The sequence below is a fragment of the Pelodiscus sinensis genome, chromosome 4, assembly GCF_052426305.1.
Source record: "Pelodiscus sinensis isolate ZL-2025 chromosome 4, ASM5242630v1, whole genome shotgun sequence".
NCBI lineage: Eukaryota > Metazoa > Chordata > Testudines > Trionychidae > Pelodiscus > Pelodiscus sinensis.
Window position 1 is genome coordinate 49,058,044 of NC_143055.1, and position 24,835 is coordinate 49,082,878.

Here is a 24,835-nt window from a genome sequence, read left to right on the forward strand (position 1 = left end):
TTCAGTGTTCTATCCAGTAGTCACACTGCCTGACCTATTGTGCAGTAGTGGACCATAACAGCAAAACTGTAAGCTTGTGCCATCTCAGTTCCAATTCCATGCTCTTCTTTCCAGTGAAGTGCGCTGAGAACCACTATTTGAGAATCACTGGCACATGTTTTACCTCACATTAACAAAGACTGCAATTTACAAGGTCATTGAAATCAATTTTTTACAAGATAATCATTGTCTGCAAGTGACAAAGCGGTACAATACTCATTTTCTCTCTACATTCCAGTCTAAGGATGTTAACTAACCGTTAATTGACTAGTTGAGTAATCGATGGAAATTCCATTGACTATTTGACTAGTTGATAGGCACTTCCGCATTCCTCCTTTGAAATGTACAAGAGCCCCCCTTTTAAAGGAGGAATGCGGAACTCTGCATACAGATCAGGGCCAATGGGAAGTCCCGCTGACCCCGGGCTACACGTGGGTGCCAGCTTTGAAATGCTACACAAAGCCGGCGTCAGATGGGGACTCCCCGGCTGATCCCAGGCTCTCCGTGGCATTTCAGCTGAACCTGGAATAAGCTGGGGACTCCCCAGCTGACCACAGGTTCTGCACGGCATATCCCCAGCTGATCCCAGGTTCCGCGGAAATGCTGAGCTGGAGTCTGTGAACAGCTTGGGAGTCCCCTACTGCCCCTGTGCTCAGCTGTGTGGCGCTGTTCCCTTTGACAAACCGCCTCTGTGTTTCAAAGAGGCGGCACTGCCACTTTTAAGTACCCCCTCTTTCACCCTCTTTGCTGTCTTTATCTGATAGAGGCATCAAGGGAGGAGGATAAATTGTCTAGTTGACTGTCTATCCGATAAGCATTTGCTAATCGGAGAGTTGACTAGTCCTTAACATCCCTATTCCAGTCTCAAACGTAAGGACCATTCCTCACTAGAATTAAACTGTGAACTGCATTTGAAAATTAAATTATTTGAAAGACACTCAGAATTTTTAAGTTCACTAGCTGTCTTTTGCCAGCCATACTAGGAAGAATTGTTTCATATCGTCCCAATTTATAGGTTAAGCCTAATTGGTAGGTACTCTGCTTCTACAGAGGAGTACTTAGAACCTAATTTCAGTGTAAATACTCCCGTTGACTTCAGTGACCTTTAGAGAACAATTACTTCTCATTAATGCAATTATTACAGAAAAGTCTTAGATATGGAAGAAAATAATTTAGTGGAAAAACAGAGTTGTACTACTTTACAGAGTTAATTGGTATAAATAAGACTGTAAAAGTGAAAGCCAAAGTTGTGAATAATTCCTGGAATGTTATTTTTAAAATATTTACATACCTTTGCTATCTTGTCTGCTGTTTCTTTACAGAACTGAGTTGGGTTATCAAAATGCTGGATTAGATGAGGCAGTAAGCACAAGATGTTAAGAGGAAATCCTGCAGATAACAAGTGGTGCTGAAGTTATGTGAGCACACAACAAATTCTCAGTATTTTAAAAAACAAGATCTCTGTAACCAAAACTGTTTTATTGTTCTACTTCCATCTTAAATCATAAAGCTATTGGGAAAACAAAATTATTAAGTAACTCAGAACTCTTATTCAGCACAATGGCAAGGTCCTAAGAGAATATGCAAAGATTTAAAATAGCATTATATCAAGGATACTCTGACTAAACAGCTTTAGAAGAAAAAACGGATATGTTATTTCTTACTTTGGAAACAAATTTACTATAATATAATATACTATTCTAATCATCCAGTAGTTGACTCATACAACCTCTTCACACCATGCTTACAGATAAATGATTATAATCTATATTATACCTAGTGTAACAATGCTGGGGACCACAAGATTTACATTTGCTCTTCCCTGGCAGATGTATCACTACTGCTTTTAATGCAGTAATTTATTTTTCAGTTGACCTATTACCAAATTAAATATTATTATGTATAACTTGATTAAAGATACCTGCTAATTGGGAGGGATCAACCAATGTATGTTTGGAGACTGTGATGAGTTTACTGAGGAGGTGAACTGTCATTTCCTGTGTAGACACTGAGGTAAAGCCCTTAAGGAAGAGCTGCTGAAGGCCTGGAAAGTTATTCCATTTCATTTCATTCTGTATCTTTTCTGTCTTCTCCCAGCTCTCTGATTTATCCAGAGGCAAGTGAATAAGAAGTTTGTTGAGCAGCCTGAGAGCCAGGAGATATTCATATTCATAATCTGATTCTAGCAATGATGCTGCAATCCAAAAAATGTTGGCCATCAGGTTGATAGGATCAGTAGTGAGCTGCACATCACACATTCCTCCCTCTCTCAGAGAGGAGAGGCTTCTAGTCCTTGCTAAGCTTCCACCATGGTTTATTCGTCCATCCATTATATCCAGTGTGTTACTCCGTCGACGGTCCCCTTTCCGGTCACCAATTAAACTCAGTCTCAAAGAGTTACTCCTTGCATTGCTATAATATCCCAAATAATTGCCACTACTAATAGGACTTGTGCTTAGATTTATCTGTCCAGTGCTTTTTCGATTAGCTGCATACTTGTTTCCCATTACAGGATCATGGTATGAGGTTCTAAAATAAAAACAATGAAATATATATTATTGCATGTAAAATGTAAGACCATCAGTAATTTACATACTAAAAAATAAGGGAAACAACAACAAAAAAAATCAATCCTACAGCACATGCAGCATGTATTTTACTATTAGGGAATAGTTTCAGGAAACATGTCATAAAGAACTCCCCACAGAGAGGGAGACTGCTTTGTTACTTCAGCACCACAATTAGGGGAAAAATGTTTTCCGGACATAAGAAATACTAAGGTAAGACTGCCAACCATGTGTCTAGTACAATTATACATATTGGTCAAAACTAAAAAAAACCTGTGGGCTAGGAATGAAGAGTTGGAATTCCTGTCTATTTCCTTACAGATAAGGAAAGAGAGGCAATTAAGAAATGGAGTTATTCACATCTACTATATATTTGAGAGGGTGTATGTATATACAGGCAGTCCCCGGGTTACATGGATCCGACTTACATCGGATCCCTACTTACAAACGGGGTGAGGCAACCCCGCACTAGCTGCTTCCCCCCAGCAGACCAGGGAGACGCGAAGCTAGCGCCCCCCTCCCCCCCCAGCAGACCAGGGAGATGCAGAGCAGCTTTTCTCAGCAGACACCTCAGCTTGAAAATAAAGGACTGAGGGAAGTGAGGTGTGGGAGAATAAAACTGAGCTCTGGAGAAATGTTTGGCTAGAGTTTCCCCTACAATATGTACCAGTTCCGACTTACATACAAATTCAACTTAAGAACAAACCTACAGTCCCTATCTTGTACGTAACCCGGGGACTGCCTGTATGTCTGTCTATGCATCCATCTGTGAGTCTGTTTGTTCAAGAGCTACTGCTAAATAGTATGAGCTAGACCCACCAAATTTGATATGCAGTATCCTGTCATCATAACTTAAAGCAAGGTCAGGGGTTGGTTGTGCCAGGACAATGGGATGTTCCCGAAATCAAATTGTTTCTCATCAAATGGAAGGGACATCTCTGATAGCAGCGACAGTTATACCCCAGAATGACCACAGAGGGGCAGCAAGTGTGGGGTAACAGTTATATTTCAGCATGTTATATTTCACCACAAGGGGGACAGCAAACACCCCAGTCCCAGAGAGCAGATGCCGGCCAGGCAGCATGGCCCCTTTTGCCCAGGGCTGGCCCCAGGGGAGCAGCTGCCAGCTGGGTTGTGCAGCCCCCACCACCCTCCACAGAGAGCAGCTGCTGGCCAACCCCACTCCCTGTCCTGAATTCTGCACTTCTCACCCCCTGCCCTTAGCCCTCCTTCTGCCCTGACTCCTGCATCCCCCACTTTTCTGCCCTGAGGCTTCCCCAGCCCTCTGCCCTAACTCCTGCACCCCCTACATTTCTGCCATGAGCCCCTCCTCACCTCCCAATCCTGACTCCTGCACTCCCCCCACACCTCCAGCCCCCTGTCCTGAGCCCTCCTCACCACCCCATCCCTAACTCCTGCACCTTCCATACCCCTAGCCCTGAAGGACCTGAGCAACACTGGGTAAAATCTTCTAGTATTCTTATATTTCTCTTAAGGTAGCATCCTAGACAGATCTATATCCTCAATGCCTTTCGCATTCAGACTCAAGAGCATTTACTAAAGATTTCAATATTTTTGGAACCCAAACTATGTGGATATACAGTGTAAATGCCACACTGTAATCACTAAAACTGATTTATTTGGGCATAAGCTTTTGTGGGTAATAACCATTTTGTCAGATGTGTGGAGACATCTGCATCTGACAAAATGGTTTTTACCCATGAACGCTTATGCCCAAATAAATCTGTTAGGCTTTAAAGGTGCCACAGGACTCCTTGTTATTTTTGCAGATACAGACTAATATGGCTACCCTTCTGAGAATTGTAATCACTAACCTTTGAACTATACAGAGAGACCTTATAAACTATTTCATCTTGTGAGTTATGTAGGAACATAGGAGAATGGATTATTTTTTTCAGTTTATAGAATTCAATAAAGTAGGCACATGTATTAGATCCTAAAATACATCTCAATACTCTAAACTATATTCCTCTATAACTCTAGAAATTGAATATCTTGTAACACAGGCCTTAAAGTCGAAAGCCTGAGTGAAATTATGAGTAGAAAATGCCCCTAAGTTCAATAAAATTTTGAACTTCACCAGACCAGTGGGGAAAGCAAATTCAAGTTGGGACCCTCTACTGATAATGCCTTACTATCATCTCCTAAAATCTGAGATATAGGACTGGAACTTGTGAAAGTACTAAACACTCTTAACTCCCATTATGGTCAGCATTCAACGGTGAGAAATATTGTAGCTGATTTCAAATGCCAGAATTAAACACAAAAAGAGGCAGTTTCTAAGGCATTCAAGAGCCCAAATATAAAGTGAAAATTATTTGAATCATACCCAGAAACCAAATGGAAGATAATATTGGCTACAGATCATATTTCATGCATGAAATATCTCAAAGTATATCCATAGCTGCATTCTGCACTAGATGAAATTTCTAAATTCTATTAATGTGGACCCGACTCAGTAATCCAATCTTGATATGAAAAAGCACAAATAACTGGCAAGAACCTTATGTGTAAGGAACATTTGAAGCATAATATATAATTATGCTTGTCCAGAATAATTTTCTTTTTAAAACAGCAAGTCCTTGGGGGGCAAATGGAACCATAACATTTACAATGTAATTTTCCAAGTTTGCTCTCAGACACAAGATAAGAATTTTTTGAAAGATTGAGCTAGTTTTGAGACAGTATGGGGAAGAAAAATTAAAGACTTTAATTTACACTTCAAAAAAAGCAGCAAGTTTGGAATGCCAATAGGCAGCTTTAATTGAGGCCTAGTATCTTCTATATATGAAGAAATTTGGTTTAAAATTATTATAATTCTCATTAATTCAAACAATACCTATCATGATACAATAACTTCATACAGACATCTTGTAAATTATGTCTTTAAAACACTTACAAAAAATTAATATCATTACCTACATTTTACAGATGAGGAAACTCAGTGCTTCTGTGATCACCACAGTCAGCTAGGCTCAGATGTTGAGTGCCCTCATTTCCACTGAAGTTAATCAGAACTGAAGGCACTCAATTGTTCACAGAATTGAGGTCCATTTGTTTAGTAGCACCGTGAATAAAATCCGGACCTAATAAATTCAATTTATAAATTCTCCCCTTGTTAATCAAGAAAAACTCATGGATTAGAAATGCATAATTTGCTACCACGTAGTAGTAGAAAAAGTAAGGACTAAATGAAATGAGTTTCAGGAAATTTGACTAAGGGCTCAAAGAGATGAACATTTGAAAACAGCATGTTATCTTTGTGTTAAATCCAAACTGAAATGATGTCAAGAAACATTTTGATTTTGAGTAATAAACAACTTATAGTTCCCATGCATACTGTAGTTTGACTAGTACAAGTACTTACTGAGAAAGTGCAGAAATAAGATCATAATGCTTCATGGTTTCAGCCAATGTATCAATGGCAGATTCCAGAGTGAGAAGTAGCTCTATGACAAAACCCTGAAAAAGGACCATACTTATTATATATTAATGTATATGTAACAGTGTAGAGATTGCACAGAACTTCTTGACTGATGATATAAAAATAGGATGAACAATGTTAGGGACTGATTCATAACTAATTGCACAATGGTCCTATGATGCACAACTCAAATTAATGTTGCAAAAACAATGTAAAACAAAGAATAATTTAATTTTAAATTAGTTAATGACACAAGCATTAATTTATTTGTGTTGTATTCTCTGGTCCAAAACTACTCACAAGACAACTATCAAGTTCCATAATACTTCTAGGTGTATTTGTACTTTTTGACTCAGTTCCTCTTTCTGTGGTTTGTATAGAATAATCTATTTCGTTTACAGAATGTGATACAGCATAAAATGAAAGGAAACAATGCATTGCTGATAAATCTAAATATCATTAAAACAGTTGTTTTATTAGATATTCTATTGTTGTATTTTAAAATAGTTCAGGCATATTTAAATGATAAGAAGCATGGGTGCTGCAAGGAAGCACACTGCTTTTCCTGAGACATCTAATATAGACTTCTGAAATTAAATGTTTGGAAAATACTGATTTCCTTTGAAAACAAAGTGCTCAACAGGACCATGAATTATTTTTCTCTGTTGTTCAGAAGTGAAAATTTAAAGTGTCACAGAAATTTAACTAGATACCAACCAAATCATTTTAATCTCCATTTCTTCTTTGTATAGAGAGAAAATGTGGCTGAGCCAATCATATTGTTTTTATCTTTTATTATGGCACTACAATATAATTAAAATGTTATTTACACATTTTTTTATAAAATGGTAAAATTGTGAGATTAGTAAGAAAATATGCAGATACCTGTGCTTCTTCTCCTGCATCTCCTACAGTTTCTACAAGCCTGGAGAGAATGTCAGAAAATGTGGATGCAGTAAGAGGCTGCTTCAGAGCCCTGAAAATCTGAAATGATCTCCCAGCATAATGTCGAGAGGAGCAAGAAAGTGCAGTTTGCAAAGCAAGTTCACTAAGATGCTGCTCCAATTGAAATCCTGCTATAAAAGTATGTCCAAGTAACACAGAAGTTTAAAAAAAAAGAAAAAGAAAATAAAATTATAGTTATTACATACATTGCCAGTGTTATTATATACTTTTTATTTCTATTGACAAGATTATTAGTCACCTCTGTGCTGGCTTTTAAGCTAGTTTTATCTATTACTGGTTGAAACTCTCTTAATCGGGATTCTCTGGTCCGGCAACATCCATGGTCTAGCACAGATGTTGCAGAACCAGAGTCTCCTAGTGGAGGGCCAGCAGTAAGTATCCCTGCAGGGCAGTGGGCTGTCCACAGGGAGCTGAGGGCGGGGCCACATGGGGTTGCCCAATGGAGTTGGGAAGACCTGGTGTATGGCTGCCTGACAGGGCTGGGAGCCCTGGCGCATGGCATACATGAGTCTACTCACAGAGTCCTGATGTGGCACGTGTGGCTGCTCAGGAAGCCCCAGTGCACATAGCTGCCCGGAGCCCCAGTGCTGGGCTGCCAGGCAGAGCCATGGCAGCAATGGCTGCCCAGTGGATAGCAAGGCAGCAGGGCCAGCAAGAGGTAGGGAACTGGCTGGGAGGCCAGCAGCCAAGCCATAGGGGCTGGTGGCAAGGGTATAAAAATGACCTCTTTTGGTCCAGAAAATTCCTTCATCTGGGACCAGTCAGGTCCTGAGGGTGCTGGACCAGGGAGGTCCAACTTGTACTACTTCTCTCTACCCCTTTGCAAAATCGGAATCCCTCACAAAGATCCATTCAATAACAAAGAACTTGCTCAAAAACTTAAATGAAAGTAATTTCTCATTTAACACGTGCCCGCTTAACATGTTTTTGCGATAGAACGATTTTTTTTAGGGAACATTTTTTGAATTATACGACCATCCCCGGAATAACATGTTTTCTCCAGCCGGACCGTTGCTGGCGGCTGCGTGGGGTTTTCCCCACCTCCCTACAAAGCGGCAAAGGTTTCGCCACTCGCTGCACCATTCCCCGTTGACTCCCCCTTGCCGGAAACCTTGCCCCTGCTTGCAGGCCAGAGGCTGGGTTTCCCCAGTCGGTCCGTCTCCGGCAGCTGCACGGGGCTTCGCCTGCCTCCCTGCAAAGCGGTGGAGGGTTTGCGGCTGGCCGCACCGTTTCCTGGCAACCCCCCCTCTCCAGACACAGTGTGAGTCCCGGCAGACTACTCACAAGGGCATACTCCCAACCCAATCCCCCTCCCTTCCCCACCCCTCTCCATCCCCTTTCCTTCTCCAGAGCCAAACACATCCTCTCCCTGCTGTAACCAAGTCCCCTCCTTTGTCCCCCAATCTTATGTCCCAGTCCCAACAGACACCACCGCTTGAAACTCAATCCCCACTTTTTCCATTATTTTCAATGGGAAAATTGACCCCGCATAACACATTTTCACTTAACACAATCATTTTCTGAAACATATCTATAGTGTTAAATGAGGAATTACTGTAGTCAGTATTAAATGAGACAGATGGACAGAGAGATACAAGATTTAAACAATAAATATCGGCAGTATGCTATTTTCTCTTGTTCTCCAAGCACATATGTTGACACAAGCATATCTGAACTCAGGTTATGAACCTTGTCACATAAAAGTGCAACATTTATTGGCTGAAAGCTGAAGGTCAATGCCTGGAAATCTGTGCATATTTTCTTAAATAGAAGATTTTTATTTTATTGAAACTCTACAATGTATTCTTTTCTAACATACCTGAACTTGACTGCTTAAACACAGACACCACATGTTTTAGAAACACAGTTAACTGCTCTGCACTCTTTATACAAGGGTTCTTGGCTGAAACATCCTCATGATTCCAAAGTGGACCTCTTTTCCTAGAAACATAAAACCCAACACATAGTATAAAAGTATAAAATATAACCTCTATTATTATTATTCATTTATGCAGTGCTTTTCATCTAAAATAATTTCAGAAGATTGTATTAACTATATAGAGCATACTGAAACACAGATATCTCTGGAATGAACTATGGCAGCAGCTTAAAAGTGCACAGCAATACTATCCAACAATTAAGACAAAAACCAAAGCAACATATTAATTCCAATTTAAACTGCAGGAGGAATTTAGGTGGGGGAACATGTAGTTATCCCAATGGCAATATCCTAATTCCAACTGATGCTACAGATGTTCAGAAATACCACAACTCAACACCATATTATTGTAAAGTTCTAGGCCTGTGTGAAAACTCCCTTTCTTGGTTTGAACAGTCAAGTTTTTTACCACTAAGTTCTCGTTAGCATTTCAGGTTTATATTTTTAGCCCTGCAAATCTGGGGATATCTACTTTATGTCCATGAATTTTTTTTTCATGCAGATCAGATGCCAATATACATTTTGTATCCTTGCAGCTCTATTTATATTACTCTAAAAGTACCAAACAAATTATCATATTAAAATAAGAATCCTTTGAAAGCTGCCACCTGATCCCAGAATGTGGTTCAATTGTCTTTAATGGAAGCAGCTGTTGGATTGGGGTTGCTAAACAGAGGAAAGGGTTTGAAAGCCTGAAAAGTTTTCTGTGGGGAAGGAGATCCCTAGAACAGTGGGGAGCATACCAAGCAATGACTTTTTGAAGTCTCAGGAGGAGAGATAGCCAATCAACTGCCCTTAGAAAGTAGATTAAGTAGAATGGTTTGAAGGCTGTTATAGATACATAACATCCATGTAATAGGAGAATATTTAAGATCAGATTTAAAATCTTACTGATGATAAACTGAAGAGAAAATAGTCAACTTAATGCCAAATAATATGTCATATTGCAATATTTCCATATACCATACAGCTTGACAATAGTTGATCTTAAAGTGTTACCTTGAGGTAATAAATTCCATGAGTGTTTTCACTTTTTCATCCTGCTCTACTGAAATATCAACTTCATTGAGAATGGTGGTGTGCAGATGAGAAATGGCAGCGCTGGTATTTCCTAAGCTGATGCTAGAAGAGGTAGAACTTGAACTAAGCCCTGAGTCTGTCATTGGGGAGGGCTGGTAATCAGGTATAAAATCATTAACACCTGAAGACAGAAAAACAACTATGATTATATTATAGTTTGGCATTTTCATCTTTGACCTAAAAATTGTATTAGTATAATGCACTGGTTCTCAAAAGATGCATTTTGATTAGGATAATTAAAATATTTTCAAACTGAATATACAGGATTCTCCTTTTCATCTTCTAGATCATCAGCACAGTTATCTGACTGCAATGCTAACACTGAAATTATATCATTTTATTTGTTATACGAATTACACATTTTATGAGATAGGTTTAAAAAAGAAATTAAATAGTTTATAGTATTTTATCACTAAAGCCCTGATTTTACAAACATATATGTTAACTTTATGCATGCAATGAATGACTCAATGAAGTCAACAGGAATACTCATATCTACGGTTAAGTGCATGTATAATTGCATAATTATAATTGGAGCCTAAACAAACACTAGGAAATAACCTGTCCACAATTATATCATAGTCATTTTTATATTAACATTCTAGTGAAGTGACAACCCATCAGTCCCTGTACTTGTAGGTATCACATCCTTAAACTGATTCAGTAGCTGAAGTTAAAAGCATTGCAACACATATATGCTTGTAGAATAGAAGTCAAGATGACAAGGTTCATGAAAACATAGATTGGCTTTTTGACTGAAATGTAATCTGATCACAATCAAAATTAATTATTACAAATTAATACATAAGGCTGATTCACCAATAAATTACAGCTGTTCTGTATCAGAGAGGTAGCTGTGTTAGTCTGAATCTGCAAGAACAACAAGTCGTCCTGTGGCACCTTATAGACTAACATTTATTGGAGCTTTCGTGGGCAAAGACCCACTTTATGAGCTGCATGTAGTAGAAATTTCAGAGGCAGGTATAAATATACAGGCATAAGAAAAGAGTTCCAGTCAAGAGTAAGGTTAGAAATAACGAGGTCAATTCAGTCAGGGAGGATGAGGCCCACTTCTAGCAGTTGATATGGAGGTGTGAATACCAAGAGAGGAGAAACCGCTTTTGTTCTGTGCTACTCTGGACACAAAGTTGCTCTAAATCTTAATCTGGCTACTGGCACATTCTCTCTTCATATGGGAACCATTCACAAAATGCAACCTGCATAGCTTCTATACAACCTGCATAGCTTCCAAGTCCAGGTAACAGATCCAAGGGAAATGAAATGATGGTGGTCTGGACTGATGCATACACAGCTGCAGGAATAGACTGGGGGAAGGGCAAAAATGGCTTTACAAAAACTCTGCAGCCAACCCCAACATCACTCTCTCTATTCCCCCCCCCCCCCATCTCCATTCCTGTCTCCCCCTACTCCCCCGGCTTATGCAGCACATTCCTCAGATGGAAGGAGAACTGGGTAATAAATTGATAATATGTCTCCAGTAACATATTTAGGATCTGACTCCACAAGTATATCTGTGTGGCTAGCCCCTGTATTCACAAAGATTTAAGCCAACAGGGCTCCAAACATGGGTTTAGCCACACTAAGTATCTTGTCAGACTAAGGGCTGCAATCTATTAAAATGATATAAATTGCCATTTTATTGAATTATTTAACCAGTATTTAGTAGACCTGCTTGCAGGTTCTAGTCTTAATATAGTTTTAAAATGATAAACTGTTCTACTGAAAAAATTCAAAAAATATCAATGATTCATGAAATAATTCATGAAATAATGCTTATACAAGATATTTTGTTAATCAGCTCATTTTAAAAGTTAATTCACTATTATAATATTTTGCTTAAACCCCACATGGGAGTAATCTCCAGAACAATTATGTTTCAATTGTCAACATGGAAAGAACAGTTTTCTGGACTTCTCATCCTGAGTACTAGTGAACGTTTTTTCACACTATAAACACAACATACATACTGTGCAGCTGGCCATCTCTATTCAAGAGCCCAAGGAATGAAACAAGAATAATTTTGTAGATCAGAAGCAAGTTGCATTTGATAAAGTTTACTGGGTAAGGTTATGCCATGTGGGATAAGGTTATGCCTGCAATATACCTGAATCTATCCAGTGATCTTAATCCTTCATATTCTTGACCACTAAATGTACACAAAATTTACAAAGTATTTTTTTCTCCTAGTGATACAAAATTACTCCTCAGGTACAACAAAATTGAATAAATAGTATGGCAGGTGCTGCCACCTGCTGAAGATAATTTGATATATCAGAGTCAATAAAATTAAATCTTGTTCACCAATTCCCCAAATCCATGATGCAAACTACAAAAGTGCAGCTTCCATAAAAAATGTTTCCATTAAATGTAGATTTATTATACTTCCTGGTCACTTTAGATGTTAAATGTTTTCTCACATTCTTTGTACAATATTAAAAGCAAAGGTCATGCTAACATCTTGTAATCTTTTGGTATTCTATTAAATCATACATGTCAAATGGCTTATATCTAAAGCTGAAAGTTTCTATGATTATTTCTTTAAAATCACAGAAAAGCAGTTGCTACTTTATATGACTAACAATTTCCTCTGAAATTTCAGAAGCTATAAAACCAGGAATTAACAGACAGGAATTGTTCAACTACTGCTGATGATGACTTTGCACAAAATGTTAACATCTATATAAAATTTAGATTAATGAAAAATCCAAAGAAGAGAGAAATTGCATCAAATTGGACAAAATTGAAGTGAAATACATTTCATTTTCAAGGTTTGAAGAAGTTTAAAAAAAACCACAGAGTTTGTAATATTTAAATCCAATCAAAAAGTGACCTTCTGTGTTGTTGGAATGGAAAATGAACAATGTAGCTGTAATTACCTATGAAAGTATAATCCAAATGTGCAGTTTGTTTGACAGTAAGCACCCTGGGTTCATTAAACTCTCTGTTCCTGAGAAGGACAGAAGCAACAGACTGGACATTACTGTTGGAGCCCATCACTATCAACAAGTGCAAAAGCAGGCGTTTACAATGCTCATACACTTCAGGGTGGTAGTGGTCAAACCCTATAATTAAAGAGGAAAATAGAAAGGTTAATCAATTAAACATGCAGTTAACTGAACAATATCTAAAACTGACAACAGTCCCAGTGATCTATTTCAAACTCTACAAACTATATTTATTTTTGGTAAAGAAAGATTCACCAACAATAACTGAAAGTTAGTTACGTTTTGGCTGTTTGTAGAAACAGAGGTTACACTCCTTCCATTCCCCTTCAATTTTTTCTATAATACCCTCAATATATTAAAACTCTCTCTGGCTTTACTGTTGGTACCTGAAAACAGAGGAGTATAAAAAGCACTAAGGACACTGAGGCCTAGTTACACTAAGACCTTACATTAACTTTAGCTCCTTATGATTTATTTTCTAACTGATGCGTCCACACTACCAAGCCTGTTGTATCACCCTGAGGGGCTGCTCAAGTTGATGTCTGTACTCCCACTTTTCACCAGGAGTAAAGCTATTCTTGACCTTGCACAGTCGAAGTTACACTAGCATAGACATCAAGTTGCTGGAAATTCAAAGCTATTGGCCTCCAGGAAGCCTCCCGTAGCTGTCCACTATGACCACTTTGGCCAGAACTTCTGTGTCTACTACGCTCCCAGTGAGCTCAAAAAGCCCCGGTAACAGTAGAATGGCCTGCCCCACATAGCCAGCATTGAGAGTGAGCAGCACACTGTGGTACACAAGGAGATGAGTTCTGCCAACACTCCTCTGAGCACTGTGATGACTGTTCCCACAGGCTCCAGTTCCCAGGGGCGCATAAGAGCACCAGCCTGGACTATTCAGGAAATCTTGGACCTCACTGAGGTGTGGGGAGATGAAGCCATCCTGCACAAGCTCAAAACTAGCAAGAGGCATGCTGACACCTATGGTAGAATTGCAATCTGCCTGGCAGCTAAAGGCTATTCCAGGGACACCCAGCAGTGCAAGGTAAAAATCAAAGAGCTCAGGCAGTCGTACCACGAGGGGAAGGAGGAGAGTGGACACTCTAGAGCAGCACCTCACACATGTTGCAACTGTGTATCATTCTGGCCAGCTCCCCTAGTGTGGTTATTCAGTCCAGACAACATATGCCTGGCATCAGCCAGGAGGAGAGCATAGTTGCGGAGGGACATAAGGAGACTAGCCAGCCACCGATGCCAGAGAACAAGTAGCTCCCCATGATACTGGAACTGGTCCCCTCTCCTAGGCGGTCTCTCAGGCCATCCGGGGAGGGCTCCAGGGAGGGTACTTCTGGTGAGTTCACAATCTTTGTCTATCTACAAGTGAGTTCAGGCAATGGGGTGTGAGGTGCACCACACTTGCTCTGCCTATACAGCGCAGGGGGCACAGATCAACTTGTTCACATGTCTACCATACTTGTCTGAACAGCTCTACGAAGCTCTCACACAGGAACTTTTTGATCTCTCACACAAGGTTTTTGAGGCCAACTTTATGCCTTCCCATGCCAAGCCAGAAGTAAGTAGTCTGGCATCATTAAACCACCAGGATAAGGCCCAGGTACATTTAGTCAGTATACACTCCCGATCACTCTCTGTGACTCAGAGAAGACCGATATCTCTCATGACAACCTGGAGAGAGAAGGAGGAGGGGAACCTATTAGCACTCTCCCATGTGCCAGACACAGCGGGAAGCTGCCCTATGCTGCCACCCCCCTCCCAGCTGGAGGCTCCTATCCTGGCAGGCCCCTTGCCTCTGGATCAAGTGTGTCCCGATTCTCCTCTGAGATGTCTGGGCACTTCTGTAAAGTGCCCACTTTAAAGCAAACATTTGACCTTGAATGGAACACATCTCATTTGTCTTTACAGAGACCTTCGATGTATGCTAAGAGATTAGGCTTCACACAACATATCTCCTGTAATGTCTGCTCTTGTGACTTTTCTTTGCAGCTGGGACAGCAGCCAGCTCGGTGCATCCTCCATCTCCTACTGTATCTGCCTGTCTGGCTCCGATCCGCAGGCACAAACACATGAGGGAGGAGATGTTCAGAGAGCAGATGGACTGCATGTACACCCTCGTGGTTGATATTCAAACAGAGTGGCAGGACTGGATTGCTGAATGACAAGAGAGGAGGGCCATACAGTAAGCAGCTCATGTGGCAGCATGAGACCTTTTCCACCCTGACTGGAATACATGGCAACCTGCCTCAAATGGGCCACCTGCCCACTCCAATGACACCCCTGGTCCTTCCTTCACCAACCCTATGAATTCCACACCTAACGTCCTAAGGAGCCCCAGAACAGGGGGGGAAACTCAAGGTGAACCACAGTCTCCAGGTTCTTGGGAGTCAGTCCCACTCCTGTTCCTGAATTCCTGTTCTGGTTTCCAGTTCATTCCTTTCCCTGTTGTTTTTCCCTAATAAACAAACACTATGTTCATTGAAAAATGGACTCTTTATTGGCTGAACTGCAGGGGTACGGTGGGATGGAGGATTAATGAGAAACACAGGGAATGCAAGGGCAACTTGTAGAGAGCCACAGGGAAGAGTCTCAAAATAGGACTTCAGGGCATCTACTCTTGCTGTGCTCTCCTTAAAGCACTAGTACCCAGCTGCTCAAACTCTTGGGCAAGGTGCTCAACCTCAGCCCCCACCCCACTTTGCCAGAAAAGTCTCCCCCTTGTTCTCACACAGCTTATGGTGCACACAACAGACCAACATCACAAAGGGAATGTTGTGTTCACTGAGGTCCAAGCAGGTCAGGAGTCTGCTAAATCTCCCATTTAAACATCCAAATACACATTCGACCATCATTCTGCACCTGCTCAACCTATTACTGAACTTCTTGCTGGGGTCCAGGCTGCCCATGTAAGGCTTTATTAGCCACGGGAGCAAGGGATAGGCTGGGTCACTGAGGATCACTACAGACATGTTCACCTCTCTGACTCTGATGTCCAGTTGGGGAAAAAAGTTCCAGTGTGCATCTATTGGAAGAGGCATAAGAACATAAGAACAGCCGTACTGGGTCAGACCAAAGGTCCATCTAACCCAGTAGCCTGTCTGCCGACAGTGGCCAGCACCAGGAGCCCCAGAGAGGGTGGACCGAAGACAATGATCAAGCGATTTGTCTCCTTCCGTCCTTCTGCAGCCTCTGACAAACAGAGGCCAGGGACACCATTTCTATCTCCTGGCTAATAGCCTTTTATGGACCTAACCTCCATGAAATTATCTAGCTTCTCTTTAAACTGTTACAGTCCTAGCCTTCACAGCCTCCTCTGGCAAGTAGTTCCACAGGTTGACTACACGCTGTGTGAAGAACAACTTTCTTTTATTAGTTTTAAACCTGCTACCCATTAATTTCATTTGGTGTCCTCTAGTTCTTCTATTATGGGAACTAATAAATAACTTTTCTTTATCCACCCTCTCTACACCACTCATGATTTTATATACCTCTATCATATCCCCCTTTAGTCTCCTCTTTTCTAAACTGAAAAGTCCCAGTCGCTTTAATCTCTCAGTTTTCCTCAATTTAAAAACGTAACCTTGATATTTCAGTAACAGTTTAGTTACCTATAAAAATTGCATGAAGTAACAGATGGAGGTAGCCTCCCCATTCCACCTTCACACTGTGGTCGATTATCAAGTCAGTCAAAAGGATCACTGCTATATTACATCTAAAGAAAAGGACAAACACAGTTAAAAGATCAGAATACAATGGTAGCTTACCTTTTGAAGATTTGTAGCACTTTTAAAGACACTCTTAACTAATGTTGCTTTTTTTAACATTATGAAATTATTCAAGCCAAGAGAGAAAAACTATGAAAGTCACAATAAGCCATATAGTCTATGCGAAAAACCTCAGTCCTCCAAATCAAAAAGTAGGTAATAGTTTGTAATTTGTTGAATTGTAAGTAACCCATGAAATTAAACAAATAAGGAAAGGCTCTTCTTACTTTACAGAGCACATACATAAAAACAGTAGTATCATTTAACCTAATTTGAATTGAATTGCTGTCACTTTCATGTAATGTTATTATTTACCTGTGAAGAGACATGCCTGGAGATGAAGTTTCAGGCAAATAATCCACCAGTGGTGACCAACAACCTCCAGCAGATGGGAAGGGTAGAGGCTCTCCTTGATTATGCTCCATCACTTTCAGTCGCCAGTTAGAATATAGTGGCATTGAATCACCTATAAAAAAATTAATTTCTGCTTTTTTTAATTTGTCAATCCAAGCAAAACAGACAATTTTACTAATAATAATCTTCCACCTAATAGTCTACATAGTAATAATGTTAAAAATGCCCTGGGATTTAAAGCTACAGATCATGAAAAAACAAAAGTGTCCAGATGAGAAAAGCCACTCAGAGAAATGTTAAAATAGAGAGTAGTTTCTTATCCAACAGTAATTGTGATAATTCAAAAAGCTGTCAAAGTGAATCCCACTGCAAGTACACAAGTGCCTCTTGTGGAAGAATGGAATCTTTTGAATAATGATGTCTGTCAGAGCCATATAAACGCCCTACATCTCCTTATGCTCCCATGCAAAGCCTTCAAAGGCAGAACAGTACACTAGCTAACTTAAAAGGCAGTGAGATACATTATGTTATCCACCTTGTATATTCTTCTTGATGAGAAGGACTGGCCTTTGGAATGGCTGGTTACAGCCAGAAATAAATAGAAAGCCAGCCAAAACAGTTTGATTCTGTTGATATAATAAAAAATAGACATCTGTCTAACTAAAATCATGTCAGACCACTGATGCTGCTGGACAAGAGTGTGTTGGAATAGAGAAGTTCAACCTCTACGGTGTTTTGAGAATTTCAAGTAACTATGTGCATGATAGAGAGGATTGCCCCAGTTGTCAGTGGATGAAGAAACATGTTGTTGACACTGGTTCCAGCTGTGGTTCATGGACCATCTCATTTTGAGCATGATGCTTCCATACATATAGTGCTACTACCCTCATTTAAGGACCCTCTTTGGAGCCAGAACATGTAGAAGTGTGTTCTTATTTAGGATCAGCTGGATTTTGTGAGTCATCTGCCAACAAGTGCAAACACCCCATTGCAGTCCAATGAGGATGGACAAATCAGAACGCCTCTCATTTCTTGGATTAACTATTACCTTTGTTTTGTGCAAGATTATGCTTTGCTTACTGTATGTTTATGGACCCTGTTATAGAATCATAGAATCTTGTAACTGGAAGGGACCTCAAGAGGTCCTCAGGTCCAGTCCCCTGCCCTCCAAGCAAGATCAAGCACTGTCTAGAGATCATCCCTGACAGGTGTCTGTCTAACCTGCTCTTAAATATTTCCAGAGATGGAGATTCCACAACCACCATAGGCAATTTATTCCAGTTTGTAACCACCTTGACAGTTAGGAAGTTTTTTCTAATGTCCAACTTAAGTCTCTCATGCTTAATTTAAGCTCATTGCTTCTTGTCCTATCTTCAGAAGCCACAGAGAACAATTCTTCTCCCTCCTCCTTGTAACACCTTTTCAGATACTTGAAAACTGCTATCATGTCCCTTCTCACTCTTCTCTTTTCTTAACTACACTAAACAAGCCTAATTCTTTCAATCTTCCCTCATAGCTCATATTTTCTAGACCTTTAATAATTTTTGTCACTCTTCTCTGGACCTTCTCCAATATTTCCACATCTTTCTTGAAATGTGGTGCCCAGAACTGGACATAATACTTCAAATGAGGCCTATTCAGCACAGAGTAGAGTGGAAGAATTACTTCTTGTTATAAAGGATGCTGTCTGAAACTGGACTCGAATGTTCACAGGCAGTGTGCAATCTTAAACAACATACCAGCTTCTGCACTGGCACACCTTACCTTACAAGCCCCTACTACTGTCATATAGGATGCTTTAGTTAGAGTTCACAGCACTGTGCTCTCCCAGATCCACCAGGTATGGAATAACTAGCCGCATTCACCTCCTGAGTGCTCTCCTCAGATGAGCATAAATACTCAGCTGGGGAGCAGGAGGCCCTAGCAAGCTTTCACATCACAAGTCATTAACTACACTATTAATGCCATCTGGACCAGAGCTCTAACACCTTCATATTCACAAATGGCTTGATCATCTACATGAGTACAATTCCTCAATACTGTAACATCCAGGTAAGGCAATCAGGTGGCGGATCAGCTGTCCTGGGCTTCACCTGATAAATCCACAGAAAGGAGGTTTATGAGCCAGGAAGAAGATAATAATGCCATGACTGAATGTTCTCTTGCCACCCCTAAATTATTGTTCGAGACAACAGGATGTATTGTTACAAGAAAGTTCTCAAATATGTTCATCAATTTTGGCCAAAATTTATTCCAGTTTATCGGGGGGTTTTATTTTCATCTAGGACATGAATTGTCATTATGGGGTGATCAAGGTCTACTTTGTGACTTAGAGTAGAATTTCTAGAGGACATGTGGACAAGAGGTGCTGGCCACGGCCCATAAAATGCACTGTGGTACATATGAGACAGTGATCTCCCACGGCAGAATGATGTTCAGGAACTGAAAGCAATATTGAAGAAATTGCTCTGAAATTGTGACCCATGTTTACTTAGTAGTAAATCCTATAAGCAAGTCAGTGTACATTTGATTCTTACCCTACTATCACCTGGGCCATGAGAGTCCATACAGCTAGACATAGGCAGAGAAATAGTTCCTTCCCCACAGCATCTGTGGGGCCTATTAGTAACTTAAAATATTTTTCCAAATAGGTACTAGCAGCCTAGTACCTATCACAAGTAATCTGTGATGAGGTGAAGGAGTGGTTCGTTAGATGGGATTATCCCTGCACAACAATTATTATAACAGACTGAAGTTTGTTTATGCTTGTTTCACTCAAATCCCAGCAGACAAAGTGCCCTGGCATGTCTGTAGCCCCAGGTATCATGGTCAGGCTAATGTCAGCGTAGAGAGATTTCACCTCACATTGAAGAAGAAACTTTTGGCTCATCTGACCCAGGATTTGCCCTTTCTACAAGCTCTTCACTCAGTATTACAGCATTACTAGGCTGTTCCCCATTGATGAATATGTCAGTCCCCAGCTTTCCTGATGGTAGGGGGGAACTGGACCTCAGAAGGTCCATAACTACATACAGAAGTATCAGGCATGCAACAAAGGTTAAACAGATGACACACAGAGGGTTGGGTGAAGACTCTAATGGGAGGCAATGGGTAAGTTTTGGATCACACCTTTCAATTCCAATGCAGCCTATACAGAATCTAAGAGTGGTAATATACAGATTGTCTGATGGGTCTCATTGGCATATCTATAATTTAATGTGTGTATGGGAGCCCATCATGGGGTAGAGAATGAGGAAATCCCCACTTCACCATCAGCAGATGAAGACTGGACTTATACCAGTATAAATGTGTCCTTCCAGGGTTTGAAAAATCCACACCCCCAAGCAATGTGTTTATACTAACCTAATCCCAATGTAGACAGTGGTATGTCAATGGGAGAGCTTCTTCCTTAAACACAGCTACCTATTATTGGAAAAGTTAATTAACTCTAAGCTAATGGGAGTAGTTCTCCCATCAGCACAGTTGTCTCTTCACTAAAGAACTACAGTAGTGCAGCTGACAGTGGCAGAGGTGAAATTGGAGCCAGCAGCTGTTGTCTTAAGGGTGATGCATAGACTTTTATGCTCCTGTTGACCCCCATGTTGGCTGAAGGTGTAACATCCAAGGGAAGAGAAAGCATTACAACATCTGGCTCCCCAACCTGTCCTGCATCCTGCTATGGAAACTGAGTTTCTGTTTTATTAGTTGCAACTTCAAAAGCAATATTAGGACTGGGAGGTTAGAGCTAAAGGATTTGGTGAAACTCTCTTGGTCTGGATGCAAGAGAAAACAGCCTAGTTCATCGCCTATTCCCTATAGTCCCTGGTCACTCTTTCAGAATAAAGGTGAATTTATCCTCTAATCTTTATCCAACAGTTTTTAATATTTGTGAAATTCTAGGCTTTATTTACTCAAATATTTAAAAAAAATATATTACTTTTTTCCTCTTCGTACGATCCTCCAGAGCTGCTGCTGTAGCGAGATTCTAGCCTGTGGTGCTGGCGGTTCAAATTAGTATTCAATCCACTGTAGATATCTAGATGCACATAGCTGAACAAAAGAATATATGAGTGTTAATAAGAGGCCTGTTTTATTTTAGAATGATACAGCAATTCAGTGCTTTACACAAAGCCTTCTTTTAAATGTAACTATATATTATGCAAAATAATTTCTATTACTAACACAACTATATATTTTGTTGTATGGTACCCAAACCATCCAATTGCTCTCTATTAAATCAGTCAGGAGCACTTTTCATTGTAGTAATTTTACTTCATGTGCCTCAATGAGATCATCTTTTGCAATAGTACATTTCTTTAGAACTCTGGCTGAATACAGTGTTTATGTACACATTAAATAACGTATCAATAATATTTTGTAGTAAACATGATACAGAGGTAAATATGAATTGCAACGGAGGTTAATAGATATCTCTAACCAACCCTGGTACCTTCCCTTGCAACAAACCCCGTTGCCAGCTTTGTCCACATATTCATTCTGCTGATACCATTATTGGACCTAACCAAGTGAGTTATAAGATCAAGAACACATATTCCTGCGCATCCAGAAATATAATCTATGCTATCATGTGCCGAAAGTGTCCGTCTGCTATGTACATTGGACAAACATCTCAGACGCTTCGCCAAAGGATTAATGCCCACAAAACAGATATCAGACAAGATCACAAAGAAAAAACAGTTTCTTGCCATTTTAACCAGAAAGGACACTCTCTCAATGACTTAACCACCTGCATTCTGCTACAAAGACCTTTTACATCTGCACTTGAAAGGGAATCCTCTGAACTGTCATTCATGTTAAAATTCGACACTTTCCAAAAAGGACTCAACAAACACTTGAACTATCTCACCCATTACCAAGATAGTTTCCCCAATTATCACCTCTAATACCATTAACTCACAAACATCCCACTCTCCCTACCTCTAATATCATCAATTCACAGACACTTACCTTCCTTCCTCCCCCCCCACCCCTGCATCCCCCTCCTGTTCTGCAATGTGATTTGTCCTTTTCATATTTGTTCATTTTTTTAATTGTATCCTTTGGTATATATGGTTGTGACTACTTTCTTCCACTATTTGATCTGAGGAAGTGGGTCTGGCCCACGAAAGCTCATCATCTAATAAACCATCTTGTTAGTCTTTAAAGTGCTACATTGTCCTGCATTTTGCTCTAAGAGAAGTAGTAATTATTAAGAGCTTGTGTGTTAGGCATTTTAAAAACATAACAAGAGTGGTTTTTATCCCAAAGTAGTTTACACTCAGTTGATCTTGTCATTAAGGCTATGATTTTGTCACAGAGGTCATGGAATTCATGGTATCTGTGACTTCCAAAGACCTCCATGACTTCAGCTCCAATACAGCTGGGAGCTGCAAGGTCTTGCCACCTCCTGCAATGGCAGGGAGCTGTGAGGTGCCACCACCAGGTGAGGCAATGCTCCATGCTCTGAACTACCATAGGCAGCCGGGGTATCCTGCAGCTCTTCAGCCATCACTGTAGTGTAGGGAGACCCCTGCAGCTCCCCAGCTGCTGCCACAGGGCAGGGTTCCTCCGCAGCTCTGAGCCTTCACAGATGGTGATGGCCCCAAAGCTCCCTGGGTATGTCTACACTACCCCCCCTAGTTCGAACTAGGGGGGTAATGTATGCATACCGAACTTGCTAATGAAGCCCGGGATTTGAATTTCCCGGGCTTCATTAGCATAAAGCCGGCGCCGCCATTTTTAAAAGCCGGCTAGTGCGAACCCCGTGCCGCGCGGCTACACGCGGCACGGGCTAGATAGTTCGGACTAGCAAGCTACTCCGAACTATCTGGATGCCTCGTGGAACGAGGTGTACAGATAGTTCGGAATGGCTTGTTAGTCCGAACTATCTAGCCCGTGCCGCGTGTAGCCTCGCGGCACAGGGTTCGCACTAGCCGGCTTTTAAAAATGGCGGCGCCGGCTTTATGCTAATGAAGCCCGGGAAATTCAAATCCCGGGCTTCATTAGCAAGTTCGGTATGCATACATTACCCCCCTAGTTCGAACTAGGGGGGTATTGTAGACATACCCTCTGTTACCTCTCAGCTGCCGAGCGCCTTCCCTAGGATCTCTTCCTGTGCATATTTGTCAATTCATCTATTGACTTTGTTTTGGCAAATAAGTAAGCCTAAGATTGTGCCATGGATATTTTTAGTACAGTCAGGGACAAGTCACGGTTTCCACGATTTTTTCTTTATTGCCAATGTGCTGTCTTTGACTTTTACTAAAAATATCCATGGCACAATCTTAGGCTTCCTTATTTGCCAAAACAAAGTCAATAGATGAATTGAAAAATATGCACAGGAGGAGATTCTCACCTCTCACTCTGGTCCCTTTATGCTGTAGAAAATGGTTAGAGCAACATAAATGAGCATTAAAAGCCCCCTTTTCCAACCAGTGCAGAATTCTCCTATAATAGACATATGGCTGCTTCCTAAAGACCCCCTGAGCCCATTTCCAAACATGGGTGCAAGGTGTATATTATGAAAGTTATTGCAGAATTCACACCTACAGAGATTCTAGGCAATGCTGTAGCTTAGAAGTCAGCCCAAGGAGACTGCTGGAATCAGACAGCCTTCAGCACTGTTTCTGGTAACTGGAGTCATCTCTAGCCCCAAGAATAGCTTAAGACTGGGAAGATGCAAAGGCACCCGAACTGCACATCCTCCTGGGATGCAAGTTCTGTGTTACATCTCTGATAAGCAAAGTTCAGTATCTTGCATAGAATACCTTCAATAAAAAAACTGGAGAGCTCTCCTTTAGTAGGGCCAGATAGATATTTCTAGGGATCCAAGTAAAATCCGAAACAGAAGCTCCTCCCACCAAGGGTTCAAAAACAAACACAGAGCAGAGTTGGAGAATGAATCTGCTTTATATTCTCCCTGCAGCAGCAGCTTCTGTCTCGCTGGACTGAATCCAGCTCCCTGCTCTGGATGTTGCAATCTGATGATGGGATTCAGAGTACCACTCAAGTATGGCCCTTTTCTCATGTCATGACTTGGGAAAAGGTGTGGGTGGGCAAAAGTTCAATGAATGGCCCTGCAACTTGGGAGTGTGGGGTCCCAGCACCACTCTGTTTGGGGGCCTGAGGCATACCATCCTCTAGATAGCCCTGTCCAATATATCTGACATTTTCGTTTTCTTGTAATGAGGGACTTGTCTGCTTACAGAAGTTTATTCTGGTATAGTTGTGCCAGTAATAAGAATATAATAACAACAGTATAATTCTCTGCATGAACACTCTGATTCCACTTTTAATTTATGCTGTTTTCAAAGTGACAAAAACTAATCAGAAAAGGCAGTTTTTCTAGACATTGACACTGAAATAAGAGTGTAAACATGAGGAGTTATAACAGAATAATTATAAAGATATAGTTCTGCTGGTAAATTTCCCCATATAGACAAGCCTTTAAAAAACAAACAAAAAGCCACATAAATGCTATGCAGCTTATACTGTAGCAGCTCTGTTTTTATAAAACCCACAGATTTAAATAAGACCACCACACAAGGAGAATCCACAAATCCGGGAAGAGTTAATTAAAGGTCAAGAAATATATGCATTGTTGGTCCCTAATAAAATTAAATTAAGAAACAGAAATTTACATATATCATTTGATTGGTTGCAATAATAATGTAGTATAAACTGAGAAAATAATAATGTAG

General features: G+C 40.6%; 1 protein-coding gene across 11 annotated transcripts in view; it reads right to left on the reverse strand.

Annotated features, from left to right (window-relative positions):
* The window catches only part of FRYL (FRY like transcription coactivator), a 394,001-nt gene that overhangs the window by 75,545 nt on the left and 293,621 nt on the right, over positions 1-24,835 (reverse strand). For 9 of the 11 annotated variants that reach the window (XM_075930452.2, XM_075930453.2, XM_075930454.2 and 6 more), the window contains 10 exons: positions 21,073-21,185; positions 17,097-17,247; positions 16,626-16,729; positions 12,934-13,119; positions 9,956-10,157; positions 8,837-8,958; positions 6,937-7,127; positions 5,995-6,089; positions 1,961-2,568; positions 1,331-1,428 (listed from right to left, as the gene is read on the reverse strand). In XM_075930452.2, the coding sequence (XP_075786567.2) occupies positions 1,331-1,428; positions 1,961-2,568; positions 5,995-6,089; positions 6,937-7,127; positions 8,837-8,958; positions 9,956-10,157; positions 12,934-13,119; positions 16,626-16,729; positions 17,097-17,247; positions 21,073-21,185 (1,870 nt within the window). The remainder of the gene's footprint in view (positions 1-1,330; positions 1,429-1,960; positions 2,569-5,994; positions 6,090-6,936; positions 7,128-8,836; positions 8,959-9,955; positions 10,158-12,933; positions 13,120-16,625; positions 16,730-17,096; positions 17,248-21,072; positions 21,186-24,835) is intronic. The other 2 variants (XM_014568672.4, XM_014568678.4) reach the window with 1 other exon arrangement.